The sequence below is a fragment of the Dysidea avara genome, chromosome 11 (genome assembly GCF_963678975.1).
Source record: "Dysidea avara chromosome 11, odDysAvar1.4, whole genome shotgun sequence".
Taxonomy (NCBI): domain Eukaryota; kingdom Metazoa; phylum Porifera; class Demospongiae; order Dictyoceratida; family Dysideidae; genus Dysidea; species Dysidea avara.
This window is the reverse complement of record NC_089282.1, coordinates 8,229,807-8,252,109: the sequence shown is the minus strand read 5'-3', so window position 1 is coordinate 8,252,109 and position 22,303 is coordinate 8,229,807. Positions and strand designations below refer to the sequence as shown.

The window sequence follows — 22,303 nt, the reverse complement described above, 5'->3', positions numbered from 1 at the left end:
GTCTTACGTCTATATATAATCCAACAAATAACACTTGTTGCTGACTTACTACTGTTTGCAGATTATTTCAAAATGTACAAAATGCACTTTCACCCCAAACATGGGCATGGATACTACCTTGCAACTATAGTGCATTTTCCACTAAAAATGCAGTACATGAGTGAAACTGGTAAATGAAACAATGGGATGTAATACTATGTATCTCTCTTACTATAACACATAATAGTACATGAGTGCTGATATTAATACAATGACTTTGCTGTCATAGTAGCAAGCCCTACAATGCAAATGAACGCAAGGAAGGAACACATCTGACAATAAAACCAAAATTGCATACTCAGCATGAAGTATATATATTTGTTAGCCTGCTATGTAGCTATGTTGCATATGCATTTCAAAAACCACTTTATTAAATTTATAACAGAAAATGTGCAATGGTTTATGCCACAGTATATACTGCTACGAACCTACTGTAACTATACCCTTTGTATATAAGGTTTTTATTTAATACATTAGCTATGTAGCTATACATGCTGAAAGTACTGTATGCATGACATCAGTGATTTCCAGAGATAAGGAAAGGACAACTGCTGTTTTGGCATTATACATTCTACCTAAAGCAGGCCACAAAACACATGTGGCCTTAAAGTCACCACTTAGCATGATTATGGTAATATGGGTGAGGCCATAATCTTGATCATGCTTTCAATCATACTGTTCAAACAAGTATAAGAGAACTTTAAGTAAAATTAAGGATCATGGAAAAAGTAGTGAAACAAAGAGAGGTTACCTACACCACCCACGACTGAGTTATAGAGATTGAATGTATATCTGCAAGTATAGGCGATCTCCCTTGTTTCACTACCTTTTTTCTGTGATCCCTAATCGAACTTGTTTACTATTATTATGACTGGTGAAACCATGCATGCATACCACATTAGAATGCAAGGAATGGTACCATGCAGGCTTACTGTTTTTGTCTGAACGCATGCAACTACTGAATTAGCAAAGTGGCCATTATATATTTGTTTTCAGCTATGTTACACAGTGTTACAAAACAAAGGAGAAGGATCTCTGTAATCAATCCAGCCACAGCAGAAAACTTGGATGATTCCCAACAAATATGTGACCCAGCCTGAGAAAACCAGTCTTATCGCCCATGTCAGCAGGTTCGATTTTTCACCCAGGACACAAAGTTACATGAATAAACTATCTAATTCCACAATCAAAATCAGCTAGACTTGAGTGGTCTGGTTTTGTTGGCTGCTTTTCCCAAGCCCAGTGGCGATCTGTACGTGCAGTGTGGAGCCTTAATGGAGCTCTGGTCAGCCTGGGGATGACTGTATGTGGCTGTACAGCTCTATGGTGTTGAATAAGTACCTCTGCTGTGAATTTCCATTCATTTTAGCCAATTTTGAGACCTGAATGGCCCAAAACTTGTACTAATTCATCTCTACGCCTTCCTTTTCAATTTTTGAATACCATCATATGTGGCTGTACAGCTCTGTGGTGTTGAATAAGTACCTCTGCTGTGAATTTCCATTCATTTTAGCCAATTGTGAGACCTGAATGGCCCAAAACTTGTAATAATTCATCCCTACACCTTCCTTTTCAATTTTTGAACACCATCATATGTGGCTGTACAGCTCTGTGGTGTTGAATAAGTACCTCTGCTGTGAATTTCCATTCCGGCATTTAGCCGATTTTGAGACCTGAATGGCCCAAAACTTGGCCTAATTCATCCCTATGCCTTCCTTTTTAATTTTTGAACACCATCCTGCCCACCTTCCAGGCCCCCCGCCTCCCACCCATTTTGCAGCTTGCCTGATACAGTCAACCTCAGTTTAAAAACTATCTAAAATGGCGGGAAACTTAGTTGTTGGCTACTTGCCCAGTGGATGCTCTGGAAGGTAAGGAATTGCTGTAAAACGTGTGAAAATTTGGTACACATAGCTTCAACCATTGGCGAGCTACAACACACTAAATACTTAAAACCGGCGTTTCTCGATACTTTTAAATAGGCGATAAGCCCCATTTTCCCAGACTGGGTCACATATTGGGAAGCTATCACACTTCATGCTGTCAGCAAAGATAAATGGGACACAATAGAGGACACAGGTAAGTCCATGCATGCATTGTATGTACTGCAGTATGCCAAAAGGCACCTGTTGAGTGGAACATCAAACAGTGAAAAAAATCAAGCCATATCCTTAACCATTAGCGGTAAGGATGGTCGGTATTGACATTTCTGACATACGATTGTATAAACAAAAATTCGATTATTGCAAAAAAATAATAATAATAATCACGATTATCACAATAACCAAATCTCTATATCAAGTTACACTTGTCTGGTCAGTCAGTCTGTCATTCAGTAGAAAGTTCCATTACATTTTTAAAAATTTTGTAGCAACTTTCTGCAAACCTTCATGATTCTTAATATACAGTACTGTATAAGTTTTACATGTGAATTAAAATTTATTGATATTCCCAAACGTGAGTCATGTTTATCATCAGCAATTCAACTTAACCTGCTGACTGACTTGATAGTTTCTTCCCCAATGACATTGTACTAAAGGTAAGAATGGGATGATTTAAAATACATTTAATTAAGTATGCATGATATTGCTGTTCTAAGAGATCGTTCTTGTTTGGATGAACCTCAGAATAATCTATGGGCATCCTTCACCTCTGAGCACAGTGTATACTACCGTAGATGAGTTGGTGCATGTCTGTATTCGTATATTTAACAATAATATAATGATATACTGTACACACATAACACCTTTCTTTCAATTCATTACATTGTATTGAAACGTTTATGAATGCATGTTTGTTGATGGAAAATCCATTATGTCAATTTGTATAATGAAGGGATTGTTTTCATTGTGCTATTATAGAGCCTTTCTCTTTCAGAGCCAATATTCAAATCATAGTGCATCATGACTACATGATATTATTGTTATCCATACCAAGAGTACTGATGTTTTCCACACAGTTTGAACAATCTGAAAAGCTAAAATATGATTACTAAAACAACATGTATAGCCATGCAAGTGCATGGTGCAATACTGTATCATTTTGTCTGAGTAATCGTATGTAAACTCGATTTTTGGAAAAATTTAATGTAGAATTTTGTGCAAATATGACACTGCTTGGTTAAACTTAGCTGCACACTCTTGATCACACATGCATGCAGCAGCAAAAAAGCTTTGTCATCAATTCACAAGTTTGTATGCACTGTGGACAGATACGCAAACACATGAGAAGCCTAAACCAATTTCAGGAAGCCAGGTCTGTGCTTACAACTGGCCTATGGCATGTACCTGCCATGATCTGGTTTTAAAATTTAGGGGAGAAGTCTATGATTACCAAACAAGTATGAAATTTCTGTATTTAAAAATGACCATGAATTTCTTCAAACTATGCATTTGATACCCGAAGCATGGTCTTGTACAATGATGCATGAGTTAGCATGGCTAGAGAGATGCTGTGAACTATAGTGTATGGTCTACATGCATGATATTTTTTCAAACGTTTATACATTGTCTACTGTACATATAATTATGTATGTATATTTGCATACAGGTACAAAACAATATGCATGGAAAATTAAAATATAAAAGGCCTGGTTTTATTTCACTATTGTTCTTTCTTTACAATATCTGGTAAAGGGTACACAAGTACTGACATCAAAGTGGCTGTGATAGCAGATAATCCACTAACATAACACGGCAATGTTACATTAAACTCTTGTAAAATTCCCACCAGTGTTGGTGATATCATTCTTGACAACGAAGAAACAGAATAACTGAGTCCAATCAAAGCTCCTTTTTCATCTGACGAGGCACGAGCTAGTGATAGGTTAGTTAAACATACCCTTAAATTTGATGTGGCAATAGAAAGGGGGATAAGCCCCACAATTACTAATGTTATGGTTGGCGATAAGGATATAAAAATTAGTGAAAGTGATAATAAATATAACAAATGTTTTAATAGTGTAATTTGACTTGTATAAAACGATGCAATATTTCCAACATTAGCTGAAGATAGAGTTCCTATGATTCCATTAAATGACATGATATAACCGAGTGTTATGTTATCAATGCCAAATTTTTCTGTTATAAAAATAGAAAAACTAGACCGTAACATTAATACAGCAAAAGTGAGCATAAATCTCAAAATAATCAAATCTTTATGAGTAGAAAAATGTTTACTATCAAATATAAGAGAAATATAACTCTTCTGCTCTTCATCTGTATTATTTGTAGCAGTTTTATTTAATTTACCAGAAGGAACAAAGGTTACAGAGAGAATACTGCTCAAGAAGAACATGGAGCTACAAGCATAAGCAGCCAGAGCATAAGAAGGGTCCCAGTCAATAAGGTAACCTCCAAGTGCTGGTCCCACAATAAATCCACCATTGCTAATAGCTTGATAGTAGCCTAATGTTTTGGAAAGTTCTTCTGGAGGTGTGATGTCAGTCAGCACTACTTTTCCAGTAGACAAACCATGCTTCAGTAATCCTACAATGATACATGTATGTGTTGATATGATGTTGATCCGAACATTATTACAGTACACTATATATCAACAGAGTGTTGTGTGGCCAAGATACACCAGACTGAGATACAAAGACAAGTTATTATATTAGTGATCACTGATATGGAAATAGCTTATGTTCTGACTAATGTAAAGTAAAACCTTGCATGCATATGGTTGTCACTTTTGGATCTGACCTTGTGGACACCTACCCTAACAGATCTAAAAAATGACTCTTAGCACAAAAGGTCTATGAAAAGTTGCAAAAGGCTTTCACATACAGTAGGACCTTGATTATCCGAACCCTCAATTATCCGAACAGTGGCGGTGACTGTTCTATTAGAGTATTTTGCTACTGGGTGTATGTTCTATTAGAGTAGTGTATGTTCTATTAGAGTATTACAACACAACTCTGTATATAAATGAATGTACAGTGGACCCTCACTTATCCGGACACAACGGGACCAAGCAGTGTTCAGATAACTGAAATGACTGGATATATGAAGCACTGACTGAACAATGAAATTGAACATATTTGTACATGTGTATGAACCTATAGTATAAACATGACCAATGTTTCAAGTAGCTCAAAGAGAGAATTTATGAAGTGTAGCACACCTTTTCATTGCTTCTTGATGTGTCAAAACACACAGTACAAGCATAATTCCAATCTGTAACTATCTGCTTGAACTAAGCTAACAATTCTCAGACTGCTGCAGCAATCCAATTACGTGTGCATGATACAGTAGACATCTGACCCTGGTTTATTCGGAAATAGAAATAACTGTTCTATTAAAGAATTTTGAATTTTACAGTATGCTTTATTAGAGTATTTCAACAGAGCTCTTAGCCCTTAAATGCACGTGAAACCTTTAAGGAAGCAAGCCTTAAATACACACAGAACTTTTAAGGTATGCATGTTTACACAAAACAAGCTTATGAGGTAATGATAATCTTGCACAACTCTTTTAGCCTAAAATCGTGTATCAATAACACGCTTATTCATTGGCCTACTTAGGGAAGGCTAAACAACCATATAACAAGATAGGTTTACTGTAAAAAACAATGAAGAACGATGTCTTGCTTTTTGCAATGGCACATTCTTCATCTGAGATGGCATATTGATTGTGGAATAAGCTGTATAAGGCCTGATTTGCCATTTAATGGCGATTCGACTAATACCTGTTTGCAGTGATTTGGACAAACTGGCAAGAAGTTATGGACCATTTTCTAAAGGTATGTAATGGATTTTTGTGGTTCTTTGTTGAAATTATTTTCACAGTAAGTTTTGTTTCCTATATTTTAGTCATAGGGTAAACCCCTAGGCATCATTTTAATCCTTGTTACTTCACAAGTAGAATGTGTTACATCACAAGTGGAATGGCACAAATTACAAAGCCTCACGATGAACACTTCAAAAGTTACAGCCCTTTTGTTTACAGCCATATGTAAAAGCCTAAATATAGATAGGCTTGAAAGGTTAAATGTTGATACTCAATTATCTGACCTTCATCCTCTTTTGTCCAAATTCTGGAGTATTCATAGGTATATAATTATATATTATAGTAAACATACTTCTATTAGAGCAGATAAACGTCGCCTGTGTTATAATGAATGGGCATTAATTTACCCAAACAATTCAATTATCATTGCCTGGAACCATTAGGACTCAAGGTTCTGCTCTATATACCCATAATTTACTCATATACATATTGTAATAGATCCTTTGTAACACTACACAGACTGACCTGCAATGACACGAGCTGCCACCAGACATATTGCAGTAGATGAGATGCCAATAAACATGTAGGAAATTGCAGGACCAAAACATGATAACACATACACTCCTTTTCTTCCTTGAATATCACTAAGCTTCCCCTGTTAGTAATAGAATATAATTTATACATACCAACTGTACTATAAGGCATGGGCAGATCAATAGTTAGTGTATTATATACAACGATTACAATCACATGTATATTGTTATGTGTGTCTGTGTGTGTACCGTTGTTAAGCACATGCGCTTATAATTTTCAAAGAAAACTTTTGTAAAATAGTATTATCTGTTAGGCGCATACGTCTAATTAATAATAATTTTATTACAGTGTGCTTAACACAGAATCAATACATTGTAATAGAGTAGTTCGTGGTCACCACACCAATGTATAAGGATATTAGGATTTTGACTCTGTTTCTGGGTGAAATACTTCATGATGAACAAGATTATGAAGTGATGAAGCCATTCTAGTTCAGAATGTACTCGTGTGCGATAATGATATTGGCTTCTGTGCTTGCTTTGTTATTTTGCTTTGAAGTTTGAAGTTGATGGGGCATCGTGTTTATGAGTTGCAAGTGTCAGCCAATAATCCATGATAAAGTGCAGCCATGTGGAATGTAGTCCTTGTCTTATTCTTAGCTGTTTCAGTACCAGACAATGATTAAAATAATGAAATACAACTACTGGAACATTCTAATCTCAACAACAAGCCAGAGTAGGCAGAGACGCCAGTAGTTCAACTAAAAATGGTGCCATTAGAAGACATGTTCCAAGAGTTCTTAAGGGCAAAAATGTTTTTACTGTGATAGTGGTAAAGTTTAACAAGACCTAACTATTAAACCATCATTACTTATGACAAAAAACAATAGTAGCTATAGTGGGAGTGACTTTATGTTACAAATAAATTATAGTACATAAGAAAAGCCAAGAATGGAGCAATGTGAGTAGTTTCTAAACAACACCAAGGCTGATGCTCTAACCACTTGGCTACACACACACACACATGCACGCATGCACGCACGCACGCATACACACACAGAAGCAGGCAAAGCAAAACTTTCAGCTATTGTGCTAGCACAGTCATACCTAACCAGTAACTCAGCACCAGATACTCAGGTATTTAGAGTCCGTGCAGGCAAATCCTCCTGGGGAAGGACTGGTAACTCACAGGAGGCTGTACCATGCATGCCTCACAGGTGAAGGTGTGGGCACCTAAAGTCCCATCTCGACCTTCATCCTCTGTGTGAGACATGGACAGTTGAGCATTTGCTTCCACAGTAAATGCCAGCTGGGTTGGCTGCTACCCCAGCTGACACCACATCACCAGGTCCCCACTTATGCTGGGTAGACTGGAGCAACATGAGTCAAGTTTTTTGCTCAAGGAAAAAACAACAATAGCAACTGGGTATATACATGTAACTGGGAATCAAACTGGAACTTTTCAATTACCAGACCAACGCTCTATCAAATTGATTATGCTGGCTCACACACACACACACACACACACACACACACACACACACACACACACACACACACACACACACACACACACACACACACACACGCATGCACGTACCCACACAAAATTCAAAATATACAAACTAACCATTAGTGTGCTGGAAAATATCTGAAGTGCTCCATACAGTGAACCTATGTATGTACCAAAAACCATATATAAACTGTATGTTACCACCACGCTAAACTCGTAACTAACTACAGCAACAATTGATTACAGAATATACATGTATCATAAGGAAAGGATTTATAATGCTTGAACTAACCTAACACTCCAGCTACAAAATGAGAAAATCCCAACAACTTGATCATCCTCGGTAGAAATGGTAACAACATCCCAATACCAAACATGTCCTGTATAACAGACACAGAGTATCACAATAGACTCTATTGCAGTTACATACTTACAGTGTTGGGCGTAACACATTACTTTTGTAACACGTTATGCAATATTATTTATTACTCAGTAATGAGTAATATAATGTGCTACATTTCTTATGTCAGTAATATCTAACAGATAGTTACTTACATAAGCAATGCGTTACTAAAGTAGCGCATTACTACTCGTTACTGTAATATAACGAAGCACTAACATATTACTTAAATAGCGTAACGAAGTACTAACACGTTACTTAACTAGCACATTACTGTAATATTACCTAACACAAGTACCTTTATACATTGTGTAATATGTAATATAACATATTACTAGTTACTTTCAAACTGAAATAATAGATAACTGTAACGTACAGTGGTAGTAACGAGTACTAAGTACCATATTACTTTTTAAAAGTACCGGCCAACACTGCATACAGTACTTACTGTTTAAAGGGGTACAATAACCAGAGATGGCCATTTTTTACAAGAAATAATCAATTTATGAAATTCTCTTTCTGCTTAAACCAATGGTAAAATAACAGGAGTTCATACACTGAACATATTATGCTAGTCCCATGTACTACACCCCTGTAAAATTCCAACTCCCAATACAAACAAGATCAGACTGTTTACAAATAGTTTTGAACCTGGCATTTACTTTGAGTGCAGGCGACGTATTGGTGGGTCATCTGGGTCAGCAGTACTGACCCGATTTCTGTGCGGTTTCAACCCATTTTCAAAGAAATGTGGAGGAGGTTAATAATTGCAATTGTGCAACATCCAGTGTCCTTTAAAATGTATGGGAGTAAAGTAAGAAAACTGTATCGTTTATTCTTATTATGAGAACAAAATTGTAATCTTCAGGATGTTAGCATCAGTTTGTGGAGATTCATTCTGATGTAAACCAGTGACTATATCATGGCAGAAGACTCCAGTGACTTTGTTTTCAGCATGTAGAAAGTCTACCTAGTGAGAAAAATGTTGCTACTATGTTTCTACAAGATTGGAAACAACACTATGTGATATTTCATCACAGAAATAGGGCGAACTTTTATTGTTGTGATTCCATTAATACTAGGTGATTATTTCCACTGTTGCAGTAGGTTTAGTGGCCATTCCTTGCCTAATGATTATTTACAGTACCTAGTCGCTTCAGAAAAATATAGGCTTTAGCACACTACCAGTTGACACAAGACTGCTGATATCTCGATCACAGCACAGTGTATCTTTCCAAAGTTTTAAGTCATCATTGTAGTATAGTGGTTGCTATGAAAGTACATTAATATAAGAATGGTTTGGGCTAACGTGAAGTGTAAAGATCTTAGTCTCATAGGCTTCAATACATTATAAGGTATAAGGCTTCCTAAAGAACACTGGATTTTGTGCAACCCATAACAACATACCATACGGTGAATACTTTAGCTTGCATGGAAGTGAAAATTAAAGCCCACAATTACAACTTTTTGCTACAAATATGCAAGAATTCAATCAATGTGGATCATGTCATCACTAATAATGGGTGGAAAACCACAACTTTTTGGAAAAGGGCTCTACTAAGATACCCCTTAAATATGTACATACACGAGGTGGGGAAATCCTAGATTTTACAAAGAGCTTGTAGTCTTGCACTGCATTGTCTCTGTCATAGTGCTGCCTCACAATACCATTTTTTTTACCAGCTGATCCGATACCAATACATTTTTGGTGGAAATTAATAGTTTGCTACAAAGGCATTATTTACAAGAAACAGCTAGTCTCTCCAAAATTATTCGCTAATACTTGGTTTAGCACTGATGAATCATCACTTATGACTACAATGAACCTTGTTTCATGGCTCATTGCCTATTCAATGCACCCACCGACAATCATAATCATTGGCTTCCATCAAGTAATTCATGGTTATATGTTCTCCCGTCCATTTAGTCTCGTGCCCAGACCCCACCCACTGCATTGAGTAGGGTCTGGTAACTTATGCTATGTTTTTGGGCCCGCCACCATATTGTCATGCATTTATATCCATGGTTCCGTCGGCCATCTTTGTCGTTCTAGCCTATCAAATCGCATTACAGCTGAATTAAAGTGTCTGATTGGTCAGATAGGAAAAATAGCGTAGGGCCCAAAACTCTTGTGTTTGTCACCAGATCCTACTCAACGCAGTGGGTGGGGTCTGGGCATGACACTACCGTCCATTTCATTTGCTAAGCATGCCACCATCTTGAAAAACAATTAAATGATGTCATATAAAGTATCAGTTATGGTATCGGGCACTTAAACCACAACTGATACCGATCCAATACCAACAACATGGCGGATACTGATGATAAAAGATATCGGTATCAGTGCATCCCTAACATTTAATTCTATCACTTAGAAATTATGAGCACCTCTGAAAAAAGGGACTGCAGCTGGCCACTCATGTGCATAATGAGCACACTAGTCTACTATGTTGCCTAGCTACTAAAGTTCAGAAGTGTCATGCAAATGGTAATAACTTCACTGAAGCAATCACTATAAGTTACACAAGCAACACACTTCATACGTCATGTGGTACATGGAGGCAAAGGCTCATTAGAATATATTAATAACAAGCCTCTCTGGATTAATAGCACCAGTTGCTGGAGGCATGAAGAAGGAGAATAAGTGACCTATGAGCAGTCCAGACTAGTAGGTTCCTTTAGTGTCGAATTGATTTTGGCCACAACGCACTGTGACAAGGAAAGAGTGGTCTGGTTATGCGAGACTAGCCACTGCGACCTACAAAGGTATCTAGTACAGTATAGAATGTATAAACATTGTAAAGTATATAAAATTTCATGACAAGTTAAATCCCTGTGACTCCCTGGGTCCAGTGTTTATACCAACCCAACATAAACAGTGTCAAAGAGTACATAGTTTGATAGACTTAATCAGATGCAAGCCCCACAGCCAGCCATGGTAATTTTTTTTAAGTTAACTAAGTGGAATACTGTGTGGCTATACAAAATGGGAGGTACAGACTAAAATTAGATTCCATAAAATTTTGATCTTGCTACACTGGAGTAGTAATACTGTAGATAATCATACATCAATAGAAAACACAATCTACATAATTTGTGTATTCTTTGCAATTTCAATGTGTACAATGCATATACATAACTACAATTAGTGCTGCAATTATTAAAATCACGGTGCCTTTTTGGACCACATGTGACTGGATCTGGGAAAACCGGTCTTATCGCCCATGTTAGCAGATCCCATTTTTCACCAAGAACAGAAAGCTACATGAATAAACTATCCAAAATCAGCTAGGCACGAGTGGTATGCTTTTGCTGGCTGCTTTTCCCAAGTCCAGTGGTGATCTGTACATACGGTGCGGGGCTTTAATGGAGCCTGGGGATGGCTGTACAGCTCCGTGGTGTTGAATAAAGGCCTGCGCTGTGATTTTCCTTTCTTTTGAGACCTGAATGGCCCATAACTTGGCCTAATTCATCCCTACGCCTTCCTTTTCAACTTTTTAAACAGCCTCTTGCCCTCCTTCTGGGCCCCCACCCCCCTCCCTTTTTGGAGCCCGCTTGATACAGTCAACCAAACTATCTAAAATGGCAGGAAACTTAGCTGTTGGCTACTTGCACAGTGGATGCTCTGGAAGGAGGTACGGAATTGGTATAAAATGTGTGAAAATTTGGTACGCATAGCTTGGCGAGCTACAACGCACTAAATACTTAAAACTAGCATTTGTCAACACTTTTAAATAGGCAATAAGACCGGTTTTCCAAGACTGGGTCACATATACAATTAAAGTTACTGGAGACTTAGGATCACTCCTCGGGTATCACTCCAATGAGATACTAACACAACAACCAAATGACATAACCTTCTGTGTAGCTGTGTCTTTTGACAAGCTTATAGTCAAAGAAATCTATGTGTTGTCTCACTTATGCACCTATCAATGTCATGCCCCGAGTGGGGCAATACAGAGGATTTGACAAAGTCTAGTGTCAAATTTCCTAGTACTGGGGCTAAGAAGCTTGTCAAAATCCCACTCCGTCCCCACCTTGAAAGAGGGGTTTCTATAGGGAGTTTGATTTATCTAATATTTTTGTTTCAGCAAACTGCTGCCATCAAAATCCCCAGTAGGTGTATGGGGACCTAGGGGGTGGGGCTTGACATTTGATAAGTTACAATAAACTGATACCAAATTACTCTAACTGATACCAAATTACTCTCTACCAATGTATGACAATTACAGCTCTACGTACATCACAGTTGGAACGGTTAAGCACCACAAAACATTAAATGTATAGGCGCTTGAAAAAGTGACTGTGTCAACGCACCAGAAATCCCAGCAAATACAAGATACGTGTCAAACGCGCCTTCTTATCTTCGTCAATCATTGTTGTAATTTCTTGCTCAAGTACATCCACAAACAGCTCTGCTATTGCGTGTGGCAGTTTTCCGGTCTAATTAAACGCGCGTGTAGCATTTCGTAAATTTAACAGAACTGAACTGATACTGAAAAACAGTGTGTAACGGAGTGCCGGGAATTCTGCAAAGGTTCATTGAATTTGTGAGTTGCTGATAAACTGTTCTTGGTGAGTTTAGTGAGTTATGACAGCTAGCTACTGGTAGACTATGACTATATGTCTATATTGCAGGGTAGCCCGGCACTGTAGTGTAGAGTCTGCAGTGCAAACAGTGAAACGCATGAAACGGCTTAGTGAAACACTGGCAGTCGGAGTCTCGGTGCCGTGTTCCGCCAGGTGTCCCGCTCGTAGATTTGAATATCTGAAGACTGAAGTTGAACAAGTTGCATACTGTCCTTGGTGAGTTACTTATGATTACATAGCTACCAGTAGAGTCTGTATTACTGAAAAGATGAGCCACTGCCGGGGGGGGGGGCCCTCAGCCCGGGCTCAGTGATACTGCCCTGCAACCCTGTACTGAAGCCCTGTACACAACTAGTCTAGTTCTGTTCATAAGCCAGAATATGCTGGTATTACCTCAGGCTTGCATGCTCAGTGGAAGTGCAACGACTCAAAGCATGTATGGCCTTTCCAGCTTAGCTCAGCTACTGCTTGCCAACACTTATATTTTCATGTTTTCTTGTCAGCTACATTACACATTCACCTTGGAAAATGTGTCCGTATATATTTTGACTTGAAAGATAGAAGTGCAATGATCTTAAACATGTATGCCTTTGTAGTAGTTATTAATGTTGTGCATAAATAGTGGGAAGTTATACAAACATAATCATCACCCTAAAACCCTAAAATTTAATTTGAACAGTCTGCAGATTCAATATTTAGTTCTATATAATTACCCCATATATGATCTGCTTTGTGAAGGTTGTTAACACTTGTTTATCATATGTCTCTGGCCATCATAAAGGTGCAACAACAGTCAGCAAAATTTATATGGCTGCTTATTACATGAATGATGAATCAGTATCAAGAGATTATTATCATCTGATCTATAATGTATTTCTTTCACAGCAACCTGCAGTTGTTACTGTATAGTAAAAAAAATTAAACAGCTTTATAGAAATAAAAGGTGGTTTAACAAATACAGCTCAAACCCTTTGATAGATCAGTATGAAGTTTGCAGACATTTGTTTTTTGTGCATAAAGCAACCATGCCAATGCATTTTATCTTGAAAAGCTAAAATGACATCACTAATTATTAACTGACTGCCTGTCTTGCAGTGGCAAAGCTACCATTGAGGCAGCTGCCTCAGTAAAAAATGCTCAACATTTCAGGGTGAGCAGGCCCGGCTGAGTTTTGGCACCCCAAATTTTCTACTCAAACGATACTTTGTAGCATTACTGTACCACACATAATAGAATCTATGGCTGTAGTACTAAGCAGGTCTGGAGCCCACGGTGACATGGTCCTGGTCCACTTTTCAGCTACTTGAATTTGTATGCGGAAAAGATCGAGATATTCTAATAGAACAGTCATCATAATGTACTCTAATAGAGCATTCAGTATCGATTATAGCCACTGTTCTCATTACACTGCTCGGTCTAAATCATTTACATTGTTAATTGTCTTTAAATTACTTTTCAAAAGTGTTCCAATAAGTCAACTGCATGGCATTGCATTGAGCTCATTGATCATGCATATTATGCATTAGCAGTGACAATCACAAAATAGCCTCCACATGCCATTCAAAGCATATTTTTTCTTGAGGGAGCATGCCCCCAGACTCCCTAGCTTGACATACTTAGCACATGTAGTTGAGTATTTCATGAAAGAGATATCTCTGACTTAAGTATCACATCAGATCAATAAAAAGTATAGTGTGCATGACTATGACCTCCGTTGCAGTCCATGGATGGCCTGACCACTCAAAATATCTCCAAAGTAAGTCAGTTTTTTTGTGTTGAGTACAATTGAAATAGTCTAATAATTAAAGCATGGTATGCTCTGTACATTAAAAGCATTACTTATGACTAGGGCTGAGCAATAGTATCGATAGTGCGATATATCGCGATAGTAAATCACTATCGCTATCGCGATAGTAGGGATATCACTATCGTGATAGTTATGATAATCTCAGATCTGCATTAAAATGGTATTAACAACCCTTCTATACTGCTTTACAGCAGCTTTCTTACAAAGGAGTGGCCATATCAAAAGTCCATATTCATCAGCCGCCCACGCAGCTAATTAACAAATATCCTGTGCATGCAAAATAACTTTCTATATGACTGCAAATCATAGCTATACGACTAAGACTTTGTTAAGAGCAAAGTGTTTCATAAACTATCGGGATAGTATTCACTATCGCGATATTTAACGAGTAACTATCGTGATAGTAAAATTTTTACTATCGCTCAGCACTACTTATGACATGTAGAAAAATGCTCAGAGTCTTCTGAAACAGTTACTTCCATCCAACCAGAGAGTCAACCTGCAAATGCTGTACCTCCCATGCTTGAAAGAGTTTGTGAATCAGTTGAGACAGAAGCAGACCCTCTCAATTAGATCAATATATAAACTTTGCCTCGGTAAAATGTTTTTCCTGGCTACGTCACTGTCTTGGTAATTTTATGGGTGTAATATGGGTATGAAACAACTCTGTGAGTACAGAGATGCTTACTAGGTGAAAATCTTAGTGCATCAAATTGAAGTTTTCCCTGGCATACATTTTCACAAGATTAACGTATTCTGTAGTGCGTGAACTGGGGAAGATTTAGGCACATGCGTTTTGTTAGTTTTTATGAAGCAAGTGATCCTGTATGGAGTGGTTGGTGTGCAGTTTGTATCATGATTTAGACTTGATAGTTTGTCACTCACATTATGGTGTAAACAATGTTGACACAGATGTCACCTTAAAAAGTAACATTATAATTACAGAACTATGGGTGGAGAAATTAAAGTACCAGTATGCATGGTTGTTATCTTTGTAATGTATATTTATGTGTTTAGAACTGTCATATTTGAAGATAGTTATTTGATTATAATAAGAAGCCATTATTATACTTACAGCTTCTGACAAGAAATTGTGGTTGCGTGCTGAATCAAAGTCATTTCTAACCTGTTGTACTGTATGCTACAGTGTTGGGAGATGTCAGGAGCTTCCCAGACTAACCCACGTCTGCCTTCACAATCAGTGAACCAGTTTCAGAGACGTCGGGTAAGTATGACCTACAGGTAGTATGGATTTTGTGTGAATATGCTTATAGTATGTGTCTCTATTGTTGCATATTCTCTTCAGTGTGTTATTTACACGTTTAAAGGTGGAAGATGCACTGTCTTACTTGGACCAAGTCAAACTACAAGTTGGTAACCAGCCTCAAGTATACAATGACTTCTTGGATATTATGGAAGAGTTTAAGTGTCAAAGGTAGCGTCTGGTATTGTGTGTACATTTAAATAAATAGTCATGATTCATACCTACCAACAATTTGTCATATTAGTTATTTAATAAACTTTTAATAGTCTGGATACTCCTGGTGTGATTAGTAGAGTTTCAAATTTGTTTCGTGGTCATCCTGACCTGATAGTTGGTTTCAACACATTCTTGCCACCAGGGTTTAAGATAGAGGTCAACGAGGGAGACCTGAACTTGTTGGGACCTCCACAACACACTCATGCTCTCCAACAGATTGTATTACAACACAAGAACGCCAATGTGAGTGGACGTACTGTATTTGTAAGTCTGCTTTGTGAAGGCTGTATTCTTGTATGCTAGCGTAGTGTGTGTATGGCTTGTTGTCCGTCCATATGTGTGTATGTTTGCAAAAGGTGTAACCTTTTTTACATGTATCTAAAGTAGTCAGAAAACTATACATTGAGAGTAGCAGTACATAGAATGGTATTTCAGTTTGTATTTGTAGGTGGCAGCAGCATCAAATGCATTATCATCATCCAATCGTTCCAGTGGCCAGGGATCTCAGTCAGACTATAATGGACAGTCACAACTTGGCCAGTCAGGATCTCACCATAGTGGAACACCAGGTCCAGGGGTGAGTGGTGTAATTGATCTGGAATATTTGAACACCCTAATTAGATCCATTATTACATGGAAGTACTTTGGACCTTTTCCTGTTCCACATGCAATTAATTCACTGAGAATCTTTTTTAATGGGCTCATAGTGTATGCTGATCTGTTTCATCGAGAGTTTCACTCACAGCTGGAATAGAGTAACTTAAATGCATAGCAAATATAAAAGTTTTCAATAGTTGTCTCAGTCCAAATTTCCCATTGTTTTCCTGATTTTCGAGGTTGAAAATTTTTGTATGTTTATCCTCCACTATAGTAAAACTGCTAGTTTGTTAGGCAAGTAAATTTAACGTAAAGAATTTTTGCAACAGTTGTGTTGATGCTACAATTGGTTCAACAGCTACGTAGAAAGGTTCAATAGATATGATAGCGGAGTAGTTTTGCAGTCATGCCCACAACTATGTTAGTGACATCTCAGCATTATGACATGCACCGTTTCTGACACTTGTAGCAGGAACTAGCTGCGTTTCAGTTTCTACTGACCATAAATCATGCATTTTCAGTTCACCATTTTATACTGTAACTGCAGCAATAATTCATACTGTTCTAGCTAACAATCTGCTAGGAGTTCTTTGGCACCAGTTATAACATCACCAGTTGGTTAAATGCATGGAGAAAATATTTTTTTCTAGGGGAAATTTTCACAAAAGTTGTCTCCCATAAAAAGGCTAGAGGACTAAAGTCTGAGGCAAGTGTCAATTAACAGATTAATGCTCCATTTAGATTTCTGAATTTTACTGTTCTAGGCTGCTATCTGCTGATCATGCTGCCTACATTCCCACTGTATTTACACCTACTGTATTGTACGGTAGTTATGCCTAAGTCAATCCATAAATTAAACTATTTTATAAATTGTGGCTATAAATTTGGGTCCTTGTAACATTTACACTGTGTTGTTAGCCTTCATGTGTGTTTGTATGCTAGATGCTACAGCCAGTTGAATTCAACCAAGCTGTGAATTATATCAAAAAGATTCGAGTAAGTCACACATTTGTGTTTTGCTTTAATACTTCATTTAACTTTTTAATGTTTTATTCAACAGAACAGATTCCACAATCAGCCTGATATTTACAAATCCTTCTTAGAAATTCTTCATACTTACCAAAAGGAGCAAAAGATAGTCCAGGAGGTGTGTGTAGTCGAAGTAAATTTTGTGTAAACACTTACTAATTGTTGTGGCATTTAGGGAGGTAATCCTGGTCCTGGAGCACTCACAGAATCAGAGGTGTATGCACAAGTCTCCAAGTTGTTCCAGAATCAAGAGGATTTGTTGTCAGAATTTGGCCAGTTTCTACCTGACTGTACAGCACAATTTGGAGGGGTAAGTACTTGCATGCCTATATAAGTTTATAACTTTCATAACTCAGTACCTAGTATGTAGGGTTGCACTGATTCTAAAATCAGTGGTGGAGGATCCAAAAGAAAAAACGTTATACAAGATCGAGATGCTCTAATAGAGCAGTCGGTAATACTCTAATAGAACAGTCACCACACGTATTTTAATCCTCCCATAGTTGCTGAAAATGAAAACTAAAATCTGCAGCATTATATCCCATGCATGGGCACACTTTGCCTGCTAAGAATGGTAAATGCACATGGTCTTGCGTATGCCTTCTTTAGGCTCATAATAATATAGTTAGCTAAATTACTCATGACTATCACTTACAACTCTTGGTCTGTAGAAAGCAGTATGATTTAAACATTTGTGCATAAAACCACTCAATTTTCAGTCAAAATAATTTTAGCTCACCCCCCAGACCCCCTACTCCATAATAACTACTCCCATCCATCTCTGTATCGGTGTCAATATAGGGCCAATACTGCTATATTTGTGAGGAATTAGAATCAGCCAATTTTATTGTTCCACATACCGATTATGTAACTAGCTTATCACATGCAAGACAAAATGCCCCGGGGGAATAGGGACAATACACAAGTAGCTGCATGCAAGAATAGTAATACATGCAGTGTATTATGATTAATGTTTAAGATTGTATATTGATGTGTTGCTGGGTACATTACAGGCATCAAGCACAGCAGCATCAACTATGTCATCATGATCATTTCAGTAGACAATGTTCCTCACAGTTACAGCACATCACAATTATTGATCTACACTCTGTGTTGTCACAGGATATTTCTAATCATTGATTTTGCGTGTTTTGTGTACATGTTAATATCAAATATCTGCATATGTACTTTATTATAGCATATAGCGACCTTGGCATTTTTTTCTGCAACATATTTATGTTGCATTAAAATGCTACCATTTATATTTACACTTAAAGTTCTTTGTGGCATTACATTGCATATGTAATAGAGTTAAAACAATTGTAAACATAATTCATATATGTGAAGCTGGTCTTGTGCAGCTATGGCCATGACAGTAATCTATAGGCCTGAGCATAAAGTGGTGACATAATTTTTGGAGTTATAATATTATATAATAGCTGGTAGCCTATATAATATATAGCTATAGCTTTGGTATATAGGCCTCTTAATTTTATGTTTCAGATTAGGAAAGGCAGTCTAAACCAATGCTCATTATTCATCAAGTTACAATCTGACATGCACCTCACTATTAGAGTTAGCTGACTGCTCTATTAGGATATTTCAATTGTTATTGATCATCAATATGCCTCCTCTCCTAACGTTAAGGTAGAACAGTTTAGCCTACCTGAGTCTATACCTCAGATTGAAGGAATTCTCAATCAAGTTAATCACAAACTGAATTACATAAACAATCAAATTCAACAGCTGCAGCCTGACTGCTATAATAGAAATTTTAATAGTACAGTCATTGAAATAATATATGATATGATAGATCATATTTGTATTTAAATTACTACACAACAGAATCTTGACCTATACATACACACCACATTTAGACCACTCAGCTGTCATTGCTGTAAAACCGAATGTAACTACATGGTATATGCATGAACTTTGGTCTGAGTATATGTCCAATTGTACTTTGAGCTTAATGTTCCATGTTATACCTTTTGCACAAAATGCCATAACAAGTTACATTAGTTTTGTATCATGATCAACTAATGCTTAGCTAGGCAGCAGTATGAGCCTAATGATGTTTTTTTTTTTAATACTGATATGTCGCTGTCTATTAGTTATAGTATAATATGTAGCAGAAAAATCCTCTATCCATTGGTGACTTGATCTTCATGCAGCAATTTTAAATGCAACATGTGCATGATCTACAGCCTAATTAGTAAACTTAAGGCATGCACCTAAGAAGCTATATGCATGTGCTGCAGTGTTTAAAGTTTGTAGATAATAATTAGCTAGCTAGCTTTATGCTTAATACCAATTTTGTGGTACTCAGTTGAGGCCAGTTCTAATGGTTTTACTCCTACATTGCGCTTGCAAATATAAAATCTTTTTGGCTGGTAAGTAGCTGTTTAGAAGCAGAATTGCAGGTTGCAAAAGTTAGGGATCATCCAGCATTTTCACAGAGAGTAGGCCTAGGGGGAGGGGGGTAAATTTACCTGTATGCTTTGTGAAAATGTATAAGCAACACTGGTTATTGCGATACAGTATAACATCATAGTACACTTTAGGGTAGGAAATAAGTAAGGAGTACTCTCTTACACTTGTGAAAATGATGAATGATCCCATTTGGCTATTAACATACTGTAGTACACATAACATTGAAAGCTATCAAACTGCTTACAACTGTTGTTTTTCTGATGTCAACATATCTTGCATTTTCACATGCAGAGTTAGAATATGGCACAACTATTTTAGAACTCCATTATGTTCAACTACATACCAGCACTACGTATGTGCTTTAATCAACGACATGCATGCTTCCTGGTTTGTATTTTGATGTTCATAAAATCAGTTACCTACAATAACAAAATAACATCATAGTATAGCTATACACAATACAACAGCCTATTCCAGTTTACAGACACTGGCTCCACCACCAGGACTAGTAGCAAACAAACTGGTTGAAATCTGTTTAGCTCTCACTGGATGTGCCTGATAAAAAGATTCAGATATACGTTGCATGAAAGAATCCACATTGTCCTTTGGTACGAGTGAAATTGCACATCCTCCCCAGCCAGCTCCAGTTAACCTAGTGCCACAAGAACCCGATTTTTCACATAGTACTGCCAACCCATCTAACTCCGGACAGCTACATTCATACAAGTCTCTGCAACTCGCATGACTCTCATTCATCAGCTTTCCCAGTTCCTCCATTGTCACTGATGGGTTTTCACAAGCCTTCTTGAACTGTATGACTCGTAGAGACTCGGAATATACATGGGCAGCTCTCTTGTGCAACTCAAATTTTTGCATGTGTAAAGTAGAGGGACTCATCGAGCCACTAGCCAGATCTTCGTCAGACACTTCCAAAAATTTGCAGACTTCATTTCTCATGTAAGCTTCACCATGCAAACACTCTGCAACTACTATGACCATTTTCTCCAAGGGAAGTTGTAAGGCCTCCATCAGCTGGCCAAGCTTTCGAATGTCTTGCCACTTTAGACCTTTCTTCTTTGCAATCACCTGAGCAGCAATTCGACACTCAACGACTCTTTCATTATAATTAGCAAAGGCAGCCTTGTTGGCTAGAACTAGTGTATTAGATACAACTATTGCAGCTGAGCTGGGCAGTTTGACGTCGCTGCATCGGATTGGATTAAACTCAATCATTTTGGCAACTCCAGGCTCAGCCATGAAAGAAATAGATTGATCCATTCCACCCCCTTCAGTACCAATGTACCGTTCACATTTAGCACATATTTCAGCCAGCTCCTTCTTAGTAGGTGAAGGGACATTATTGGCAACGACAGTGGCTAGAGCTGCGCAGCATACCAGTGCAGATGAGCTGGAAAGTCCAGCACTGGGTGGAATATTACCATCAAGAAGTACCTTCATACCAATTGGAGAATCAATTGAAAAGTGTTCCACAATTCCCTTTAAACCACAGAAGAAATACTCGTACCAATTATGGCCGGATATCTTGATGTCAGCCACTTTGCACTTAAGCTCACTGTAGGAGTCAGACACGTTGGCTAAACATATCTCCCCAGAGTCGTTAGTAACAAAGGCAGTGGTAATGTCTTGTTCCAGTGCCATTGGTAACACACCATACCCAGAATAATCGATGTGTTCGCCAATCAGGTTCACTCTACCAGGCGCCCGCACCAGATACTTCGGTTTTTCGCCATACTTGGCTTGAAAACTGTCAACTAAACCTTTGTATCGCTCGTGATTCACTTGGCTACCTTGCGCACACTCAGTAAGAGAGCTAAACACTGGAGGAGGAGTAGTCATCTTGATTGCACAACAGTCACGTGGCTTCAAATGATCACGTGTAACCATACTTGTAGCACGTGAGTGGATAGTTATAAAAACCGGAATCGAAACGGGAAACGAAACGAAACGAAACGAAATCAGCCTGCAATCTAGTGGAGGACAATCACTATATTATGCACAGTTACACTATAATATATGCACGCACTACCTGCTTATGCATCAAGCAAGACTCCAGGTGGAAGATTTCTCTGCACGGCGCTTATCGATTAGAGATATTAAACGCCTGCTCCTATCCGAGGGTCTGGGGACTCTACAAT

General features: G+C 37.8%; 3 protein-coding genes across 4 annotated transcripts; 1 reads left to right on the top strand and 2 right to left on the bottom strand.

Moving 5' to 3' along the window:
• Window positions 1–3,503: 3,503 nt before the first annotated feature.
• Window positions 3,504–12,688, bottom strand: LOC136237569 (major facilitator superfamily domain-containing protein 9-like). The gene is made up of 5 exons (XM_066027758.1): window positions 12,529–12,688; window positions 8,104–8,191; window positions 7,929–7,972; window positions 6,291–6,420; window positions 3,504–4,526 (listed from the first exon to the last, which is right to left on the bottom strand). Exons 1-5 carry the CDS (start codon window positions 12,586–12,588, stop codon window positions 3,643–3,645), a joined length of 1,206 nt encoding a protein of 401 aa, XP_065883830.1. The 5' UTR covers window positions 12,589–12,688; the 3' UTR covers window positions 3,504–3,642.
• On the top strand, window positions 12,589–18,971 carry LOC136237571 (paired amphipathic helix protein Sin3a-like). 2 transcript variants are annotated; one of them, XM_066027759.1, is made up of 10 exons: window positions 12,589–12,786; window positions 12,850–13,017; window positions 15,686–15,833; window positions 15,937–16,043; window positions 16,139–16,331; window positions 16,537–16,665; window positions 17,628–17,681; window positions 17,746–17,832; window positions 17,890–18,024; window positions 18,728–18,971. In XM_066027759.1, the coding sequence occupies exons 3-10, from the start codon at window positions 15,747–15,749 to the stop codon at window positions 18,761–18,763; spliced, it is 828 nt and encodes a 275-aa protein (XP_065883831.1). In that variant the 5' UTR covers window positions 12,589–12,786; window positions 12,850–13,017; window positions 15,686–15,746; the 3' UTR covers window positions 18,764–18,971. The 2 variants fall into 2 exon arrangements, with proteins under 2 accessions (XP_065883831.1, XP_065883832.1); XM_066027760.1 differs by having other exon boundaries at window positions 12,590–12,786; window positions 15,756–15,833; window positions 18,728–18,969.
• A 1,564-nt stretch (window positions 18,972–20,535) lies between these two features.
• Window positions 20,536–22,053, bottom strand: LOC136237568 (N-acetylgalactosamine kinase-like). The gene has a single exon (XM_066027757.1). It carries the CDS (start codon window positions 22,050–22,052, stop codon window positions 20,616–20,618), a length of 1,437 nt encoding a protein of 478 aa, XP_065883829.1. The 5' UTR covers window position 22,053; the 3' UTR covers window positions 20,536–20,615.
• Window positions 22,054–22,303: the final 250 nt, after the last annotated feature.

What these genes read in the sequence shown, in the direction of transcription:
- LOC136237569 (XM_066027758.1), bottom strand. Translation starts at nt 12,588, where the DNA reads ATGATTGACGAAGATAAGAAGGCGCGTTTGACACGTATCTTGTATTTG. An exon ending in TGTATTTGCTGGGATTTCTG is followed by an intron (nt 8,192 to 12,528) that starts GTGCGTTGACAC and finishes TCTGTTATACAG; the next exon opens with GACATGTTTGGTATTGGGAT. An exon ending in GGCAGCTCGTGTCATTGCAG is followed by an intron (nt 4,527 to 6,290) that starts GTCAGTCTGTGT and finishes GTATCATTGTAG; the next exon opens with GATTACTGAAGCATGGTTTG.
- LOC136237571 (XM_066027759.1), top strand. Translation starts at nt 15,747, where the DNA reads ATGCTACAGTGTTGGGAGATGTCAGGAGCTTCCCAGACTAACCCACGT. An exon ending in ACCAGTTTCAGAGACGTCGG is followed by an intron (nt 15,834 to 15,936) that starts GTAAGTATGACC and finishes ACACGTTTAAAG; the next exon opens with GTGGAAGATGCACTGTCTTA. An exon ending in GAAGAGTTTAAGTGTCAAAG is followed by an intron (nt 16,044 to 16,138) that starts GTAGCGTCTGGT and finishes AACTTTTAATAG; the next exon opens with TCTGGATACTCCTGGTGTGA.
- LOC136237568 (XM_066027757.1), bottom strand. Translation starts at nt 22,052, where the DNA reads ATGGTTACACGTGATCATTTGAAGCCACGTGACTGTTGTGCAATCAAG.